The 21048-nt window shown below is 41.5% G+C and overlaps 1 protein-coding gene across 5 annotated transcripts in view; it reads right to left on the minus strand.

The window, feature by feature from the left end:
- The window catches only part of SMARCA2 (SWI/SNF related BAF chromatin remodeling complex subunit ATPase 2), a 179393-nt gene that overhangs the window by 81108 nt on the left and 77237 nt on the right, over nt 1-21048 (minus strand). For all 5 annotated transcript variants that reach the window (XM_055428322.2, XM_055428324.2, XM_055428323.2 and 2 more), the window contains exons 20-23: nt 14659-14766; nt 13681-13767; nt 10060-10106; nt 7650-7816 (exon numbers count right to left, since the gene is read on the minus strand). In XM_055428322.2, coding sequence (XP_055284297.1) covers nt 7650-7816; nt 10060-10106; nt 13681-13767; nt 14659-14766 — 409 coding nt within the window. The remainder of the gene's footprint in view (nt 1-7649; nt 7817-10059; nt 10107-13680; nt 13768-14658; nt 14767-21048) is intronic.

The raw sequence follows: 21048 nt of genomic DNA on the forward strand, positions 1-21048 counted from the left end.
TGAAAACACCAAATAACTAAAAAAATACACACACACTCATGCCTAAAAGGATTATTATGATGGCTTAAAGCTACTTCGCCAGTTGACTTAAGAGTGGAGACTTGTTTATGCCCAAGAGAATGGAAACAAAAGGAAATTGATTTCTACAATATTTTGCCATTTGGATGGCTACTAAGCATGATCTGGCCAGTAAAAACATAAAATGTGAATGGAATATTTTTATATTCTTTAGCAAGACTTGAAACCAAAATACTTTTTTAAAATAAGGAATCTCTGGGTCAGTTCTCGTGCTGACATTCTGAACTGTTCAGTTCAAAGGATATAAACTAAAGACAAAGCTGCAGGTAATACACTTGGCAATGGATCACCCCATGGTGTCTTATGAGACTCCAAAATAGTGAATAAGCAGAGAGTATGAAATCCCAGAATATAGAGTTCACTTTTGGGCATGAAGAACATATTCTGGGGTTTCATATTCTCTGTTTATTTAGTACATTGGAGTCTCATCAGACATCATGGGGTGAGCCATCGCCAGGTGTATTACCTGCTGCTTTGTTTGGTTTTAGACCGAAATGCAGTACTTGGGGGCAATCTAAAAAAATCAATAGAATGATCTCAGTTTGTTTCCAAGGCAAACCATTCAACATCATAGTAATCCAAGTCTACACCCCAACCACTGATGCCAAAGAAGCTGAAGTTGACTGGTTCTGTGAAGACCTACAAGACTTTCTAGAACTAATACCAAAAAAAAAAAAAAAAGATGTCCTTTTCATCATAGGGGAATGGAATGCAAAAGTAGGAAGTCAAGAGAATAACAGCCAACTTTGGCTTTGGAGTACAAAATGAAGCAGGCAAAAGCTAACAGTTTTAGCAAGATAATACGCTGGTCATAGCAAACACTCTTTTCCAACAATACAAGAGGTGATACTACACATGAACATAACCAGATGGTCAATACCAAAATCAGATTATGTTCTTTGCATCTGAAGATGGAGAAGTTCTATACAGTCAGCAAAAACAAGACCTGGAGCTGACTGTGGCTCAGATAATAAGCACCTTATTACACAATTCAGACTTATATTGAAGAAAGTAAGGAAAACCACTTGGCCATCCAGGTATGACCTAAATCAAATCCCTTATGATTATACAGTGGAAGTGAGAAATAGATTCAAAAGGATTAGGTCTGATAGACAGAGTGCCTGAAGAACTATGGATGGAGGTTCGTAACATTGTACAGGAGGTGGTGACCAAAACCATCCCCAAGAAAAACAAATATAAGAAGGCAAAGTGATTGAGGAAGCTTTACAAATAGCTAAGGAAACAAAAGACATGAAAGGCAAGGAAAGATAAGAAGGCCTTCTTAAGTGAACAATGAAATAAATAGAGAAAAACAATAGACTAGGAAAGACTAGATCTCTCTTCAATAAAACTGGAGATATCAAGGTGACATTTCATGCAAGGATGAGCACAATAAAGGACAGAATGGTAAGAAACTTAACAGAAGCAGAAGAGATTAACAAGAGGTGACAAGAATACACAGAAGAACTATACAAAAAAAGTCTTAATGACTGGGATAACCACAATGGTGTGGTCACTCATCTAGAGCCAGACATTCTGGAGTGTGAAGTCAAGGGGGCCTCAGGAAGCATTTCTACCAGCAAAGCTAGTGGAGGTGATGGAATTCCAGTTGAGGTATTTCAAATGCTAAAAGATGACACTCTCCAAGTGCTGCACTCAACGTTTCAGCAAATTTGGAAGTCAGCAGTGGCCACGGGACTGGAAAAGGTCAGTTTTCATTCCAATCCCAAAGAAAGGCAATGCCAAAGACTGTTTAATACAACAAAGACTGTTTGATACAACTGCACTCATTTCACATGCTAGCAAGGTTATGCTCAAAATCCTTCAAGCTAGGCATCAGCAGTATGTGAACCAGGAACTTCCGTATGTACCAGCTGGGTTTACAAAAGGCAGAGGAAGCGGAGATCAAATTGCCAACATTCGTTGGATCATGGAGAAAGTAAGGGAGTTTCAGAAAAACATCTACTCCTGCTTCTTTGACTATGCTAAAGTCTTTGTGTGGATCGCAACAAACTATGGAGAATTCTTAAAGAGCTGAGAATACCAGACCTCCTTACCCATTTCCTGAGAAACTTGTATGTGGGCCAAGAAGCAACAGTTAGAACCAGACATTGAACAATGGACTGGTTCAAAATTGGAAAAGGAGTACAACAAGGTTGTATATTGTCACCCTGCTTATTTAACTTCTATGCAGAGTATATCATGTGAAATGCTGGGCTAGATGAGTCACAAGCTGGAATCAAGACTGCTGGTAGAAATATCAATAACCTCAGATATGCGGATGATACTACTCTTATTCCAGAAAGTGAAGAGGAACTAAAAAGCCTCTTGATGAGGGTGAAAAAGGAGAGTGAAAAAACTGGCTTGAAACTCAATAGTCAAAAATCTTGATCATGGCATCCAGTCCCATCACTTCAAGGCAAAGGGGAAAAAGTAGACACAGTGACAGATTTTATTTTCTTGGGCTCCAAAATCACTGTGGATGGTAATTGCAGCCATAAAGACAAAAGACACTTGGTCCCTGGAAGGAAAGCTATGACAAATGTAGACAGAGTCTTAAAAAGCAGAGACATCACTTTGCCAACAAAGGTGCATGTAGTTAAAGCTATGGCTTTTCCAGTAGTCACGTACGGATGTGAGAATTGGACCATAACAAAGGTTGAGCGCCAAAGTATTGATGCTTTCAAATTGTGGTGTTGGAGAAAATTCTTGAGAGTCCCTGTATAGCAAGGAGATCAAACCAGTCAATCCTAAAAGAAATCAACCCTGAATATTCATTTGAAGGACTAATGCTTAAACTCCAATACTTTGGCCATCTGATGTGAAGAGCCAACTCTTGGAAAAGACCATGATGCTGGGAAAGATCAATGGCAGGGGAAGGGAGCAACAGAGGATGAGATGGTTGGGTGGCATCACTGACTCAATGGACATGAATTTGAGCAAACTCCAGGAGACAGCTGAGGATAGAGGAGCCTGGCATGCTACAGTCCATGGGGTTTCAAAGAGTCGGACACAACTTAGTTACTGAACAACAACAGCACAAGGGTCCCCAGATTTGCATTCCAAATCTGTCCCTTACTCACAAAGTGTTTGTAATGTATTCACCTGGCCATTTCATGAACTGCATTGGGGAAAAGGAAAAAAAAAACCCTACGATATTCCATCTGAATATATTTTACAAGAAAAATGTAGCTGCAGAGTTTTGATAAAGGCCTTAGGCTGTTGGGAAATAGGTATGCATATTACTTGATAGTCCCTAACTGCCTGCTATACAAATATTTCTACATGGTGTTTTTTTTAAGGATGAAAATATACCAGCAATTTATTTCAGAGAATTAAAACATTTAAGTGACTCCAGCCAATGGAACTGAGTTACTGTGGAGGTTCAAGTTCCCAAACATGGGGGGGGTCTGTCTTTCACATTAATAAAAATAGTTAAGTATGCTCCTGTGGTGGGGGAGGGGATGTAGTTTCTGAAAATAGCAAACGGGGACTGGAAACCAGGGCCTTTGGGTGTCCTCATTCAATGGAGAAATGTTCTTTAGAGCTCATTTTACTTTCTAAATCAGATTTCCAGTTGAGCAACCTGGTCAAATCCTTCAATGATGAACTGCAAGAATTTAGATTTGCGGGGAAGGACACAAAATGTGTTTTGTTGAACAATGTTTCAAAAGTGCGGTGTCCTTCTTTCTTTTATATGGTGTCCTTCTTTCATGTTCAGAATCAGCATTCTGAGATCACAGTGAACTGTGTGCTCACAATGACAATGGAAGGCAAGTTCCGTTCTATCATGAAACCTTTTTGCTACATCATCTGTCCAGATACAGTGATTTAAAAAAAAAAAATTATTGGTTCACATTTCACCCTCTGTCCCAAATAGGTGGAAAAGCCATAGAAACAAGCAAATAAAAAATCTTTCCTATATGGGGAAAGAAGACATTCCCAGAGATAACAGTACAGTCAGTTGTTTGTAGTCTTGGGGTGCACATTCAGGGGTTCAACCAAGAGTGGATCAAAAGTATTTGGAATTTTTTAAAAATACCATAAAGTTCCCCCAAGTATAATTTGAATTAGCTGAGCACAAGCAATGATTTACACAGCATTTATATTGTATTAGGTATCATAAGTAATCTAGAGATGATTTAAATTATATGAAAGGACTTCCCTGGTAGTCCAGGGGTTAAGAATCCACCTGCCAACGCAGGAGACACAGGTTCAATCCATGGTCTGGGAAGATTCCACATGTCTTGGGATAACTAAGTCCGTGAGCCACAGCTACTGAATCTGTATCCTGCAACTTATCAGCCTGTGTTCCCTAGAGCCCACGCTCTGCAGCAAGAGAAGCCCCCACTCACTGCAACTAGACAAAGCCTATGAAGAGCAATGAAGACCCAGGACAGCCAAGAATAAATAAAAAAGTAATATTTTTTTTTAAAATGCTATAAAAATACATAAAGTATATGGGAGGATGTGCATAGGTTATATGTTAAATATTGTACTAGTTTATATCAGGGACTTGAGCATCTGCAGATTCTAGTATTTGTGGGGGTCCTGGAACCAATCCCTGACTTGATACTGGGGAATGAGGGACCACCTGTATACACAGCATGGAACCTGACAAATTATAAGGCCAGGAAAAGATATGATTGAGTCACTTCTCATGCAAAGCTATGGCATTTCTTATGACAAGGTTCAGAATTTGCTGGATTACTATTTCCATTAGTCAAAGGTTCCCCAAGCCAAGATATTTGCTGATCATCAACAATCTTTGGCATACTGCTCAAGGAGATTCAAACTACCGTGTCAGGGTTTATTTCCAGCCTAAGAAATGCTGCTTGTATATGGGCACAGGATTTAAAGTGAATCAAATCCAAGTTCTTTTAGACTTTGATGCAGAACATAACCAAGAATACAATTAATAATAAAGGTAATTGTGTTGAAAATTGCAAATTTTCCAAAAGGAACACACTGTCAGGCTTTTATGATTACTCATTTTAACTTAGTTTCAGCTGCTTTTGGAAAATGTTGTCTTCTGGGACTTTACTGCTTACTCTCATTCAAAAATCGTTTCCAGTGAAAACAAAGACTATGATAGAATCGTAGTTAAATCTATTCATGCAACCATAATCTTTGCCAGAAAAAAATCTACTTATCTGTCATCAATTTTTTTTTTCCTGAGGTCAAAAATCTGGGACATCAAATTGAGCAATGAAAATCCAAAGTCATTTTAACAATTGGGTTAAGGGGATGTGGTTGGAGGGTGGTACAGTTGGAACTGGGTGTACTAATTTATCCGTGTGTATGTTGATTGTTTGCCCATGAATTCTCTCTAACTCTGAAACAAATGGCTGTTGCTTCTTTGGGCTGTAAGTCCATGAAGCCTTCTGAATGCCATCTGTAACACTTAATGAGCTTGCTTGCCTCTTTCCTCCAACCTACTCTTTGCTAGCAGGATCAGTCAGTGGCTCGTTCTCTTGAAATGGTCTGGTGATTTTCAATTAATTAAAAATTGTTGAATAAGTTCAAAATCATTCTTAAAAATATTGTCTCTAGGAAAACAACCTGCATTTTCAGAGATGGGATTCATCTTGCTGGATCTAGTAAAACTGATTCTAAACTAATGTACAATCAGAGAGATCAAAGTTACAATTTGGTTTCATCATCTGCCTCATGTGTAAACTTCGGCAAGTTAACTCATCTCTCTAAATCTCTGTTTTCTCATCTGTTAAATGGGGATTGTGTTTATACCTTGTTTGCTGAGAAAATTAAATAAATAATGCACAGGAAGTGCTTTGCCTGGTATCCCACATGTACTGATAGGAGGCATTCCATAAACTTTAGCTTTTCTGACGATTATGATTGATAAAAATAAGGGCAGCAACCAACAGACAATTTAAAGATACTCTCTCAAGCTGGCAAGGACACATGAGAAAGATTTTCAAGGAAGTCACTTCTTGCCAGTTTTCCAGACTCAAACATTCCAAGGCCACAGTCCTCAGGGAGATGAGACTCCAGTCAAAATGCTGCAAAGCAGTAAACAATAGTTCTACAGGACATCTTTGAGGGACTGTCTATTCAGGGAAAACAGAGCTGGCGGCCTCTCACCTGAGCAGCAGTGAAGGCAGGCTTGCCTTTCAAAGGAAGAATGAAGACGGAGGGCTGCCCTTACCCCTCAAAGAGAGGGAGGAAGGAACAGGTTGAGCCTGAGGACAAGACACAAGGCAGATGTGCCTGAAGACAGACTGGCTGATAGAGCTGTGTCATGAATTCAGAATCAGCACTTACTTAACCATTCATCTGTTTTCAGTGACTCCAAGGAGAGGGAACTGTGTTAGTAGCTCAGTTGTGTCCAACTCTTTGTGACCCCATGGACTGTAGCCCACCAGACTCCGTCCATGGAATTCTCCAGGCAAGAGTGCAGAAGTGGGTTGCCATTCCCTTCTTTAGGGGATCTTCCTGACCCAGGATTGAACCTGGTCTGCTGCTTTACAGGAAGATCCTTTACCATTCTGAACCACCAGGGAAGTGAAGGTCTTTAAAAAATCAAGTTTGTCAGAGGGTATAATTAAGAGTTAACAATGCCCTAATAGGTATACCATATAGAGAATTCACTTAAAAATTCAAGTAAGAAAATATGGCAGGTCCGAGGTTGGTATATATCCAGTTGTATCCAGTTCATAGCAAGAGGGTGAAAAAATGTTGGATTGAAAATAAAACATCTTTTAATGGAACATAAACTTTAAATTTCCCACTTGACAATAACTTGAATGTTACATTAGATAAAAATTGGTACTAGAAACACCAAGCAGGAATCCAACGCCATCCTGGCTGTAAACCAGCTCCTATTCACCACTCTTGGAAAATGTCACCCCCTGCCATAGTAAGAACATTTTGGTATCCCTAATCTCTGAGATACTAGGGCTGCCAACCAAATTGTACGGCAATTTAGGAAGTATCTCTAAATTCATATTTTCTTCCATTCATATTTTTTGACTAATATTTTAAGGACATGGTATTTAAATGTCACTCTAAAAATCAGGCAAATATTCTGCATAGTTCACAAAATCCAGCAAACAATGAAGCCATGTGTCTTAACGTACCATGTATATACTTCTATTTAGAAAATGAGAGAAGTTTTAATGATAGATATAATCTTATGTGGATTATTACACTGTTACTGAAGAAGGGAATCATAACTTTTATCCCTTTAAAATATGCCTTCATAGTAAAACCTAAAGATTTATCAAAATATTCTGTATGGAGTGGGTGCTAGAGAATAGACAAGCCCAAAGGCAAGAAGAGTTTTTTAACTTTAGTTTAGTTTATTTGTGGTACTTATAAATGATTTTAAGTCACTTGCATTGGCTTGAATGTAGGAAAAACATCTGCGCAAAGATTTCAGCTTATTTTAGGCTGGAGGATATAAAAACTGCTATCCAGAAAAGCTGGAACTCACTCTGCTAATTCTTCAACAATCTTACCCCTGCTTTTGACTGAGGTTGGATCTGAGTTGCCAGTATCCCTGTGTTCTGAATAGCGTGGCTGTGGAGCCTAATTCCTTACACACTCACCATCAAGGCGCAGGTAAAGGAAGTTCCGAAAAGCAAAGTAATCCTCCATGATGGTCATGAGGGACGTCATCTGGCAGAAAAGCAGCACGCGGTGGTTAGTTGCTCTCAATTTTGGCAGAATACGATCAAGTAGCTCAAACTTTCCCGAGGCCCGATACAGCTCAGCCCTGAACCCAAAAATGCAAAACAAGAAGACAGTATTACTGCTGTCTTCTTGAAGGATCCAGTAGAGCTTTGCTTTTCATACAATGCCTTGTGCATAGTAAACATTCAGTAAATAATTACAGAATGAATGAATGGATGAGTACATAGCCACTCCAAAGCCGTGGAGAGTATTTCATGGAAAAATAGAATATGTTTGTAGAAAACCCATAAAGAGTACATTATATACTGTAGGTATAATGACAGATTCTAGAAAGAAAAGGAAACCAGCTCATGTTCTTTATAGTTTCACTCTCTGTCTCAACTCTCTCTCTCTTTCTCTCTGTCCCTCCTACACATATATACATGCATATTATGTCATTTCTTTACATCTCTACATATTAAATTCATAAAATAATTCAGGGCATTGCAATTTGCTGAAATACTGAGCACCTACTGTGCGCTAAGCACACTACTGAGCATGTGCATAAGCAAAACAGAACCTCTGCTTTCCAAATGGGTAATTAACGACTTAGGATAAGTACTAAAAAGAGAAACAGATACCTTTTTTACATAAGAACATTGTGTGGCAAATGTCAGCCCTGGACTGCTGCCCGTTTTTGTAAATAAAGTTTTATTGGAACATGGCCAGGCTTGCTCATTTATATTTGCCTATGGCTGCTTTCAAGCTATAATGGCAAAGTCGAGCTGGTGCAACTGAGACTTTTGGGACAGCAAAAGGGAAAATTTTGAGATCTGGCCCTTTGCAGAAAATAATTTGCTAGCTCCTGGTTTAGAGCATCAAGGGTGACCCCACTGAAGACCCCACAGTGTGGCCTAAAACCTGAAATAAAGAGCAAAAGGCAGCCAAGTGAAGAAGGGAGACTTAGGAGTGGAAAGAGTATGTGCAAAGGCCCTGAGGAGTAAAAGAACCTGGAGAGTCTGAGAAATGGGAAAAAATGGTGTGTGTGGCTTGCGCCTAAGTTGAGGAGTGGAGGGGGGACACTGGGAGATGAGAGCAGAGATGGTGGGGGGCGGGTTTAGACAGATCCTGCAGGGCTCTATTAGCTTTAGTTTTAAGTGAAATGGAAAGCCATTGATAGGTTTTAAACAGGGGGGCCATGAGAGCTGACATCTTTTTAAAAGATAACCATGCACACTGTGAAGAATGGATTGGGGAGGAGATGGACTCCTGGAAATTCACATAAAAAATAGAAATTCACATTAAAAAATACAATGGCAGAGTGCTGTCAGATAGAGAAGAATGTTAGTGAGCTAAAGTAGAGATTTTTTCCTCCCCAAGAAACCACTCTCCTCTTTTATCAACAGGGGTGTGTTACATTATTAAAACTTAAGTTATAGGGGGATACTGTTGGGAAAACTCACCAGTGTATATGCATTCTAGTCTATAACACTGAAATGTAACACTGGCAGTGATTTTATGACACAGAGAACAGATAGATTTTTCAAGCGCAGGTCTTCTCAACATCCATTCCCTGCTCTGAGAACTGTCCTTCAAACACCCGCTGAGGCCGCGTTTTCAGTACACAGCCTGGCCACCCTGACAGCAGCAGTAGTGTACGCAGCATCCGGAAAGAAGGAGAGCCTGGTGGTAATGGTTCTGCATGGCTTCCAATTCCGGGTTCTTGGTCCACTGACACAGCCTGCCCTTGGGATCAAAGAATGACCCCTTTATCTTAATAAGAAAATCTCCCTGGTGCCAAATAAGCAAAACAGAGGCTTTCTATGGATGCAAGGTACTTTTTCGTTGTTGTCACAGGCATGTGTCTCTTCAAGGTCCAAATGAAAAATATTTCTTATACAGACCATGCTCCAGCAAATGGCTGTAAAGTTGTACATGTTTATAGCAGATGAGACATCTTCCTCTCATGTACATTAATGTTAAAATATTGACTTGAGATCTCATATGTTAAATTCTCTTTGAGCTCAACCTACACTATTGGTTATAAGTAACAACACTCTGAAGCTCTGACAGCGTTTTTAGAGCACTAGGACACTGTTAAGTCTATTAAAGGAGATCTATGTCCTCTGAATAGCCACTTGCTCAAGGCATGTAGTAATTTATGCCAGTAAAGTAAAAGAGAATGCTGATATCGTTCTGGTTAACAACTTCTGTACCCTCTGCTGAAGAAGCGGGGCTGAGGAGGCTGGCAGTGATGTATCTGTGTGACAGGAAACACTAGAGAGAAAAGTTTAGGTCGGACCAACAAACCATTTTTTGGAAGAGAAAAAAAAAATTAGGATTTACCCATTGATGACCCCATTTGAATAGCCCAGGTGTTCAGCAAAGGATTCCTTTAAAAGAGAGAGAAGAAAAAGGATTTTTAAAAACAGATCTGTAATTATTGACATAATAATTATTCTATTAGTGAGGTCATCCTATTTCTAGAATGCAATTAAACAAAATAATAAGTTAAAAAAAAAATACTCCTTATGGAAAGAACCAGGAACTCAAAGCCTTTGAATTCAGACTATAGCTTTGCCAGAAATATATCCTGTAAGTTTTGGCAAGGCTCTAGATTCTCATACTGAGATGACAGGGTTAGTTCACTCATCAAACATAAATGTTCACTGGCCCAGGGCTGTGGTAGGCAGGTACTGGGGATCCAGAAAAAAAGGAAGTAAAGGAAGTACCTACCCCCCAAGGAGCTTTGAGTCTAGATAAGAGGAAGAGCTTAATATAAGCGAATCAGGATTAATATACACACATCAACATACTGTGGAAATGTTCAGCAGTAAAAGTCATGATGATGACATATGTACTAAGTATACAGACCATAGTTTAGTGCAGTTGTCACATCCCTTCCATGCTGTGATTTTCTGCTTTATAAGTAAGGCCCTAAATGTACACCACCCCTCAGGTAACTGGCATCCACTTTCAAAATACAGAACTTAACTACATATTTCCCTCCTCACTGATTCTGTGGAAGAAATAAAGAGCTGTTCCCCATGTGATTTTCGTATCCCTACTTGATGGAAGGGGAGGCCATCTGTGGGGAGGAGAGCACATCACACCTTCACTTAACCACCAGCTGTCTCCTTTCTCTGATTCTCTTCCCTCCTGGATCACCAAAGCTTTCCTCCAAGGGGACCAGATCTTTCCCTCTGGGCTCCACTCCCAAACTTTGCTCATCATTTACGGTGGGCCCCGGCCCTTCCGGATGCTGCCCCGCTGGCAAAATGAACGCTGATGGATCACAGCCCAAAACCCTACCCTGACTCCAAGAATCATGACTTTCCTCCCTACAGGTGGCCAGTCTTGACTCGATTTTTTAGGTTCTAACTGTTTCCATCTGTATGTATCAGTGGATGGTGATATGGTCAGGTATCAGCAGCATTTTAAAAACTCTGTTTTCATTTCTCTGGTTTAAAGATCCCCAGGGAGGCAGTGAGCCGCCCAATCTGGAGACTGAGTTTCTACTATCATGAACAAAGGACATGTAAGCAAACAAAACGAAGACAAAAGAAAAACGCACACACCATGTCTGCTTCACAAGTGTGATACCTTTGCCAGTCACTGTGGGTCTTGTTTCCAGGAATATCTTCCTGAAAGCTTTTCATGTTAAAAAAATTGCAAATCAAAAGTCTGTCTTTCTATGTACTGCTACTTAAAAAGTAAACAGGCAGGGAAAGGAGGGCATGTTACTTAAGCTTAGCTTCTCTGAACCCCCTCCCCTCTTCCCAGGTGCTTCAGACAGAAGCTTGAGGGTAGAAGGCACACTCCCCCCACACTTCCTGACATGACCCAGTGTGTTTCAAAGGTGCATTTTGGTATGACAAATGAAGTAAGACTGATACTTAATTTTCATAAGTCTGAAGTCCTCAAATCCTTATTCAATCCTGAATATTCATTGGAAGGACTGATGCTGAAGCTGAAGCTCCAATACTTTGGCCACCTGACACAAAGAACTGACTCATTGGGAAAGACCCTGATGCTGGGAAAGACTGAAGGCAGGAGGAGAAGGGGACGACAGAGGACGAGATGGTTGGATGGCATCACCGACTCAATGGACATGGGTTTGAGCAAGCTCTGGGAGATGGTGAAGGACAGGGAAGCCTGGTGCTTTACAGTCCATGGGGTCTCAAAGAATAGGACATGACTGAGCAACTGAACAATAACAAATCCTGTATAGTTTTGTTGAATATCTAAAAATTGTTTTTAAGAAAATATAAGATGGTGGGTGACAGGTTAACCTGATATGATCCCAATCATTTTCACCATTAGACCTTTTTTCAGCTCCCCCAACCCAACATGGGTTTCCCTGGTGGCTCAGTGGTAAAGAATCCACCTATAATGCAGGAGCCACAGGAGATGTGGGTTCAATCCCTGGGTTGGGAAGATCCCCTAGAGGAGGGCATGGCAACCCACTCCAGTATTCTTGCCTGAAGAATCCCCATGGACAGAGGAGCCTGGTGGGCTACTGTCCATAGGGTAACAGAGAGGCAGACACGACTGAAACGACTAAACATGCATGCATGCAACCCAACATGCAACCCCCACTAATACATTGATACCTGATGGCCTGTTTATCACATTACTGGTTTACCAGACACTTCATATGTTCTTTAGTTTAAACATTTATCCTTCTGCCAGCCCTATCATCTATCACCGTCAGATGACAAGTCAAATACACTATAGCTTGGAGATGCTAAGTGGCTTACACCAGGTTTTCACAGAGGTTAAGTGGTCTGGGGTATGGACTCATCACCACACCATGGACTCTCCTACCATGGGTCTAAATAGGCTTGTTGGTGGGGCCTTGCCCTCCTTCCTCCCCACAGTTGTTGCCAGTGTCATTTTACTTAAATCAAGGCCTTTTTACTCTGTAAAAAGCCTGTCCCAAAAGCAACAGCAGTGTCAGGAGTTAATTCTAATTTAAGCCTACAGTTGGAACAGGATTCCAGGATATGGACAGAGGTGCAATACATACTCTTACCTAACAACTGTGGTTACCAAAACAAGGAAGAAAAAAAAAGAAAAAGAATCTTCATAGTCAAGAACATTTCAGTCTCATTGCCAGGAAAGTTAAATTCCTAGAACCTTCTATTTATTTATTTGTTAATAAACCAGTGAAAATACAGAGCCTGCAGGGTCCTACCCCACGCCTCCTGCTCCTCTGTAGTGGAAAGTAAGCAGCAGACTGGTAGTAACTGCTGCCAGGGCCGTACACATCCAAGGCAACACTGAAAAGTGGAGGCTACAATTTTTACTCCTTTTTCTTCCTGCTCAAGTCAATGGCTCCTACTGGGGTGAAATTGTCAATGTAGGAAACTCATTCACAGGGAGCAAACAGGGCAGAAAATGTCCTCTCCCTGCAAATAGCTTCCTAGAGACCAGAGCATCAGGATAAAAAAACCTGGATTTACACTACCATGGAAGAAGCCAGAAAGGAAAAAGACAAATCTAAGAAACAGTCTAAAGTTAGTGATTTTCACAGAGCAAATATTTCAGGAACATCTTTCCCTTCAACGAATATAAATCCATTCTTACAGTATTTTCCCACAGCATCCTTCTGAGGAAGCTGGATGTATCTGTCATTATCTTCCATGTCAGAGCACCTACCATAAATAGGCAATTCACAGCACTTACCCGAACCCACACAATGAGCCCTGGTTTACAGCATTTTCTCACCACTTTGAACTCCTGCCTATAAAATTCCAGATGCCCAAGTGCCTGGTGCCAATGAGAATCCATAACCAGAAACCCCATGTCTGTTAATTCTGCTTATCAAGCTACCAGACCATGTAGTTTCAACTGCCACATGTTTTAACTTTGCTTTATTTTTTAATTATAAAATTGTTTTTCAATGTAGTATTAGTAGAAACTGAACAATTAGGATCAGGGTCACAACGGAGAACGCAGGCTTACCTCAATGTGCTGAAACATATACGGGTGATTGCAGATCTTTCTCAACTGCATGATAGTGTTCATGAGTGTCTTAGCACCTCCTTTCCCCTAAGAACAATCAGAGGAGAGTCAAAATATAAGCTATTAATTGATCAGCTATTTCCCATTTTTTAAAAGTAGGTTTCTATAGAAAGAGCAAAGAGCCATAGGTCTTCTTAGTAACCTACACTTCCTACTGTCCAAAGTTCCTGTTACTATTACACAGTCATTTCTGAATTAGATAGACCATCCTCCATGTGAGTTATCTGAGAGGAGGGAATTATGTCCAGTGGATGGCTTTGAGAAATGACTGTCGCTCCTGTAGGATTCTGGGACGACAGAAGCATGGCACAGATGCCCAGGGATGAAACTGGCTTTTAAAACCTTCTAAAATGCTAGCCTACCCTTAGGCAGAGATACTGTGTGCTGCTGCTGCTAAGTCACTTCAGTCGTGTCTGACTCTGTGCGACCTCACAGACGGCAGCCCACCAGGCTCCCCCGTCCCTGGGATTCTCCAGGCAAGAACACTGGAGTGGGTTGCCATTTCCTTCTCCAATGCGTGAAAGTGAAAAGTGAAAGTGAAGTCGCTCAGTTGTGTCCGACTCTTAGCGACCCCATGGACTGCAGCCCACCAGGCTCCTCCATCCATGGGATCTTCCAGGCAAGAGTACTGGAGTGGGGTGCCATCGCCTTCTCCGATATTGTGTGCAGACTGACACAAACAGAACTGTTTTGTGATATGAACACTAAGACGGTGTTCATTCTAACTGCTCCAATACAGTTTGCAGGTAAAAGGCCAAGGGGTTTCCTTTGGCAGCAACGATAATAGCTCCCAAAAAGGCCCTGCAATTTGCTTTGACATATCAGCAGTCGTGGAGATATTTCCTGGGATTGTCCAGTGGCACAGCCCTAAGAAGAAATATGATGGCACCTTGAGTTGTATCACCTTCCACAACGTACCTTCTTATCTTTCTCTGAACCATCTGTGAGGAGGATCCCTTTGGCTTGCATGTGGCGATATAGAATCTTCTGCAGAGCTGACATGTCACACTTGATTACATACTCAACCTGGGGAAAGAAGAACAGGACATAGGTTACGAGCAGGAGAGAGAAGGTGCCTGTCCTTAAAAGACGGTTGAGACATGGCTGCTGGTGGCACTCCTGGAATCATGAAGGTATCTCTTTCTGCTTCTTGGATTCAGAAGGTAGGGGTGGGGGGTGGGGCGTGATGGAGGAGTCCACAGTCATCACTGCTCAAGGTACCATTATATGGAAGGGACTTGCAAAAGGTGATATGTCACTCAGGCAAGGGTCATGTTTCCTGAAATTTCTTGACTTGTTCCACGTTTGAGAGAGAGAGGCTGGCAAACTGTTCAAGTTCAAATATATTCAATACAGAGTGCATGTGTGTATGTGTGTGTGTGTGTATATATATATACACATATATATACACACATATATATACATATATATATACATATACATACACATATATACAGACACATATATATATATATACATATATGGCTTTCCTGGTGGCTCAGACGGTAAAGAGTCCGCCTGTAATGTGGGAGACCTGGGTTTGATCCCTGGGTTGAGAAGATCCCCTGGAGAAGGAAATGGCAACCCACTCCTGTATCCTTGCCTGGAGAATTCTATGGACAGATGTGCCTGGTGGGCCGCAGTCCACGGGGTTGCAAAGAGTCAGACACGACTGAGTGACTAACATTCACTTTCACATATATATGCATTTCCTCTGCTTCCCAACTATACCCTATTTCATACAAACAGAACAGTTTTAGGAAAATGAGTACCCAGCCAATATCCTCCGATTTTTTTTTTTTTGAAAATATCTTTTTAAATGATCCTGTGTGGCTGGCTTCCTTCAATTTTGATCCTAAAAGGAGATTCATAAGCGCCTAGGTTGACTGTAGGTAATTACCCTCTGCTTTTGGAGGATGAGAGGATACTACCTAGCGAGGACAGCAGGCAAAGGAGAGGAGTGAATCCACAATTAAAGGCAGCTTTATGACCATCTTCTTTAGCGGCAAGGCCTTGTGTGCTTCCACTTGAAACAACAGAAACTTCCAGTTTTGAACTGTGAAAGAGAATTCACGTGCGGGTGTTTTCGCACACACCTGCAATGCTTCTCACACACTCCTAATGCACGCAGTCTGCCTTGATTATTTCCTATTATTATTTTTCTTTATTAAAAAAAAATCCCCAGAATACATATGTGTCATTTTCATAATAAACATCAGATTAATGCCTAGAAATCTGGAGAATGTGATTAAAAGTAAATCAGCAAGCTGCCTGATGTTTAACAAACTGATTAAAAATGATCAGGCTATTTTCAGCTCTGAGGACCGGAGCGAGGAGGTCAGAGAGGAAGAGAAGTTGAATGTTCATTCAACTGTTGCTTCAGAAGGGGTCTGTCAGGCCAGCTGGAACCGCAATTAATAGCATTTTGCCACTTGTTTTGACACACCAAATCAGATTAGAGAAAGATGAGCTCTTTTGCAGAAAAGTAAAGAAAAACAAGCGACCTGCCATAAACTTACTTTAGTTTTTAATGATCTTCTTGGCCAGAGAAGAAGAACATCTCCAAGTTTTAATAAATAAGGATGCACTTAATACGGGTTTTGTGTTTTACAGACTTGATCATGGCGTGTTTTAAAGTACGTTGACTTTTTCAAGTGCTGTTAACTCTCCATGTAATTTGATCATGGTGAAGAAAAATATTAAACAACTTCAGACTTTGGCAAGCATAATGATAAAAATGACACCGAGGGCTAATATTATTGAGTTCTTTCTATGGACCAGGCCCTGTGCAAAGGAGCTTGGTGTGCCTCCTCCCGTTTTACCATATAAGAGCTGTAAGACAGAGTTAAATTTAGTGGTGTTTGCATTTTACAGATAAGGAACTTGAGCATCAGAAATGTTAGGTGACTCGGTTGAAATGATGCAGCTATTCAATGATCCAGTTAGGATCGAACCAGACTGCACTTTCTTAAGCTCTGCGCTAAACATAACCAGGAAGACTTTCAGGCTCCCTAGTTCTGCCCTGATGTTCATCTTCACCTGGGCCTCACTGCCAACCAGCTTGTGCACACCTTCCTCAAAGTGGAAAGGACTTCTGAGGCAAGCTTTAAGTGCACTAGGAGATGGCAGATCCAAAATGAGGGACTGGGACCCTCAACCTCCTTCTCATCAGTTAGCTGCTTCCAAGAGCTGGTTGGGAGGGAGTGTGGGAACGAGGCATGCACGATGATGCCATGCAGACAGGAAGGCCAGACAACCCCACAGAGGCCAAGTCAGCAGAGACGTGAGCTCATCCCTAGGACCTGACGGCTCCTGTAGAAAAGGGACCTCCCCTCAACCCTTTTTCCTCACACCACTAGGGAGTCACAGACGCTGGTGTGATACACATCATCAAAATCACCATCCTAAGTTTCACAACTGTATTTTACGTTTGCTCCTTGTAACTTCCCCAACAAGTCCAAGCTACTTTGTCTTTGTATCTTCCTATAGTCTTAGGGCTGCCTTTCTAAATCTCACTCTTCCTGAGGGCTCTTTGTAAGGTCTCCCCTGATCACCACACCTATCAGTCAATCTTCCTTTTTATTTCTCACAAACAAGTGTTTATTAAGCTTTTTTGACAGCAATCCCTTACCAAGAATACATGTTAAAGTACCTCTTCTGAATACATGCCCGTATATACATTTATGAATTGCATGCCCATATATGTATGGATATGAGAGTTGGACTGTGAAGAAAGCTGAGCGCTGAAGAATTGATGCTTTTGAACTGTGGTCCTGGAGAAGACTCTTGCAAGTCCCTTGGACTGCAAGGAGATCCAACCAGTCCATCCTAAAGGAGACCAGTCCTGGATGTTCATTGGAAGGACTGATGCTGAGGCTGAAACTCCAATACTTTGGCCACCTCATGCGAAGAGCTGACTCACTGGAAAAGACCCTGATGCTGGGAGGGATTGGGAGCAGGAGGAGAAGGGGATGACAGAGGATGAGACGGCTGGATGGCATCACCGACTCGATGCACATGAGTTTTGGTAAACTCCGGGAGTTGGTGATGGACAGGGAGGCCTGGCGTGCTGCGATTCATGGAGTCACAAAGAGTCAGACACGACTGAGTGACTGAACTGAACTGATACTTATTTATGAGTCATGTGCATGCACTAATATTAATGCCGAAAAACATAAGTTAGTTTTAGGACATGGGTCAATATTAGCACTTGTTTTACATCTACATTTCAAGGGGCTAAGGTGATGACATCTGATTTTTTTGGCCAGTTACACCCTGATCCACAGGGATTTCTCACTGACTGACTTTCCTTCTATGGCAAGGACCTTTCCTTCTTATGGGCTTCCCAGGTGGCATTAGTGGTAAAAGAACTTGCCTGCCAATGCAGGAAACACAAGAGATGAGGGTTCGATCCCTAGGTGTGGAAGATCCCCTGGAGGAGGAAATGGCAACCCACTCCAGTAGTCTTGCCTGAACAATTCCATAGGGTAGCAAAGAGCTGGACACAACTGAAGTGACTTAGCACGCATGCACCCTGATCACTCTATAAGGGGGCTGGTGAAAAATTCACACTAGGAACAGGAGAGGTGGCAGGTCTGCACTTTTTCCATTTTCTACCAACTCTTACATTATTTCTCCTGTTTTCAACCTGTGATCCTGGGCAGAATCATTTAAAAGTCTGTCATCCTTTCTGAGGGTCAGGGGTATTACAGTTTAGTTAAAATGAGATCATCCTAAAATTCTTTTATCTGGATATGGGGAAACCCACAATGCTCACAACAGGCAGAAAGAAAAAGAACCCAACCGGGAGGGTGGATGGATGACCAACATCCCAGGTGGGGGTGCTCCCCCTCGTGCTCCCCATCCCCGGGATAACTGACAAAGTCTAGGCCCATCACCTGTTGGACTCTGAGACATAGGCATATATACCTCATGGGTACCATTGTCTGTATGTTAAATCAAAAAACAGTAATTTTTTTAATTTTTAGGAGAAAAATTAATATAATAGAAGCTCTAAAATCTTCCTTCCACACCCCAGTGCACTACTAGTAAGCATCCCACACATACACACACCCATGTGTGCTCTGGAGACCCCTGTCCTAAGCACTTGAATGCCTGGACCCCTCAACCTGATCGGGTGGGTGATGCTGCCTTTCACTGTCATGCCATCATTCAGCGACATCGCATGCCTGCCTCCAATTTCTGGTAAAGTTCCTGCACCTCCCACCCCCGCCCAAGTGCTGTGCAGTGCACAGAGCAAGCCGTCAGAGCCATGCATCCAGAAAAGGGCAGACTGACAGTGATGAGGCAAGGGAAGCCTTTGTAAGAATCACACCATCTCAAACGCTTCTGGGTCTGAGTCATCTCCAAAAACCCTGACGGCCCCTGATTAGAGCATGGATTTGGAAGTTCCTCAAAATGGGCTGATGCTGAAGGAAATAAAATCTATATATGACTCTGTAATAAGGATGATTCTCCCACCAGTTTAGGCTTATGACGGCCACTGGGACTATTATTTTCAAAGGATATGTAAAACTGCAACCTTTGGACATGACATTTACCTCCTAAGACTCACTATGTTGGTAAATGATCAAACTGGTTCCTTCAAGGAGCCAAATCATGTGGTTACAGTGGCCCAGACCCTCCTCTTATATAACCCGGGAAAAGCTTTCAACCTTTATTTATAGTTTCTTCCTAAACACTATTCCTCATGTATAATTTCCCTTCCAAAAGGATGTATTATTAGAACAGGAAATCCAGACTACTGTGTGTGATACATTATCACTTTGTGCATTGAGATTTCCAAACAATAAAATTAAATTTATTAAGGTCCTGGGTTCTGAAATCTATGGCATGAAACCATATGGAAGTTTCTTACCAAGTTATGTACACATCTACCATCGTACATACTTCCTAAAACGAAATGAAAACCTATGCTCACACAAAAGCCTGTATACAAATGTTCGCAGCAGACAAGCATAACTGTCAAAAACTATAAACCACCCAAATGTCCTACAATTAAATTGACAAACAAACTCTGGTGCATCCATGCAACAGAATACTATCCATTAATAAAAATGAACCAGCTACTGATACATCCAACACCTTGGATGTTTCTCAAATTCACTATGCTGAATGAAAAACCAGATGCAGAAGGTCTGATGAGATATATTGTCTGAGTCTATTCCTACAAGATTCTGGAAAACACAAGGCTATGAGGATGGGGGATGAACCATCGGTTGTAAGAGACTAAGGGCAAAGCGAGAGCATGACTAAAAAGTGACATCACCAGGGAATTTTGGGTGGGTGGGGGGTACTGGGAGACAGAATTGTTCTGTATTTTTATTGTGATGCAGTTAACATAACTAGGAGACCTGGGTTTGATCCCTGGGTCGGGAAGATTCCCTGGAGAAGGAAATGGCAACCTACTCCAGTACTCTTGCCTGGAAAATCCCATGGATGGATGAGCCTGGTAGGCTACAGTCCATGTGGTCGCAAAGAGTCAGACACGATTGGGTGACTTCACTTTAACGTAACTGCATTTGTCAAAACTCAGATCTATATACCAAAGAAGAGTGTATTGTATTATATTTAAATTAAAAAATAAAATGGAAATCTACTTCCATAATTGATTGTTTTTCATGGAAACATTTGAGCATTGTTTCTATAAAAGATTTAGCTTTTTGTTGCCATCCACCACAATTCCTTTCTAGATTCTTTATACAGCCTGAGAAAGACATACATGTTTGTGGCTACAAGCAGATGGTGGCAGAAGAAAGCTCCTTACCCCCAAGGATAACACTTAGATGGCAGATTTTCCCCAGATCAAAGTCCTAACAAGGTAAAAAGAACAAAGAGTGGACACTGGCCAAACCACATTAACAATAGCTACATACACATGCTAAGGGATTAGTTCATCACCTTAAAAGGGTGATGGTAAAATGCCAGGACCAGAGGACACTGAGAAACTTGAAGTGAACAGGAAAGCAGAACCAAAGTCAGTAATAGAAACAGCAGTGCAATAGAGAAAGTTAAGGACTCTGGGAGCAGCAGCTGTCATCAGCTGAGCCTTAACATGTGCCAGGCATTGTATTTTGAGTACTGCATCCATTTAATCCTCTTCTATAAAGCATGTATTATCTATTTTCTAGTTCACTGCTGAGAACACTGAGACCCACTGGTTTAAGTAACATGCCCAAGAGCACACAGTTAGCAAGAGACAGAGAATGCAGTGGGGACCCAGGTCCACTCTGACAGGCAGAGCCCATGATTTCCACTCCACCAAGTTACCTCCAGAAAAAGGTAGCT

The sequence above is a fragment of the Moschus berezovskii genome, chromosome 7 (assembly GCF_049115385.1).
Source record: "Moschus berezovskii isolate FMDL1 chromosome 7, NW_MosBer_1.0, whole genome shotgun sequence".
NCBI classification, from domain to species: Eukaryota; Metazoa; Chordata; class Mammalia; order Artiodactyla; family Moschidae; genus Moschus; species Moschus berezovskii.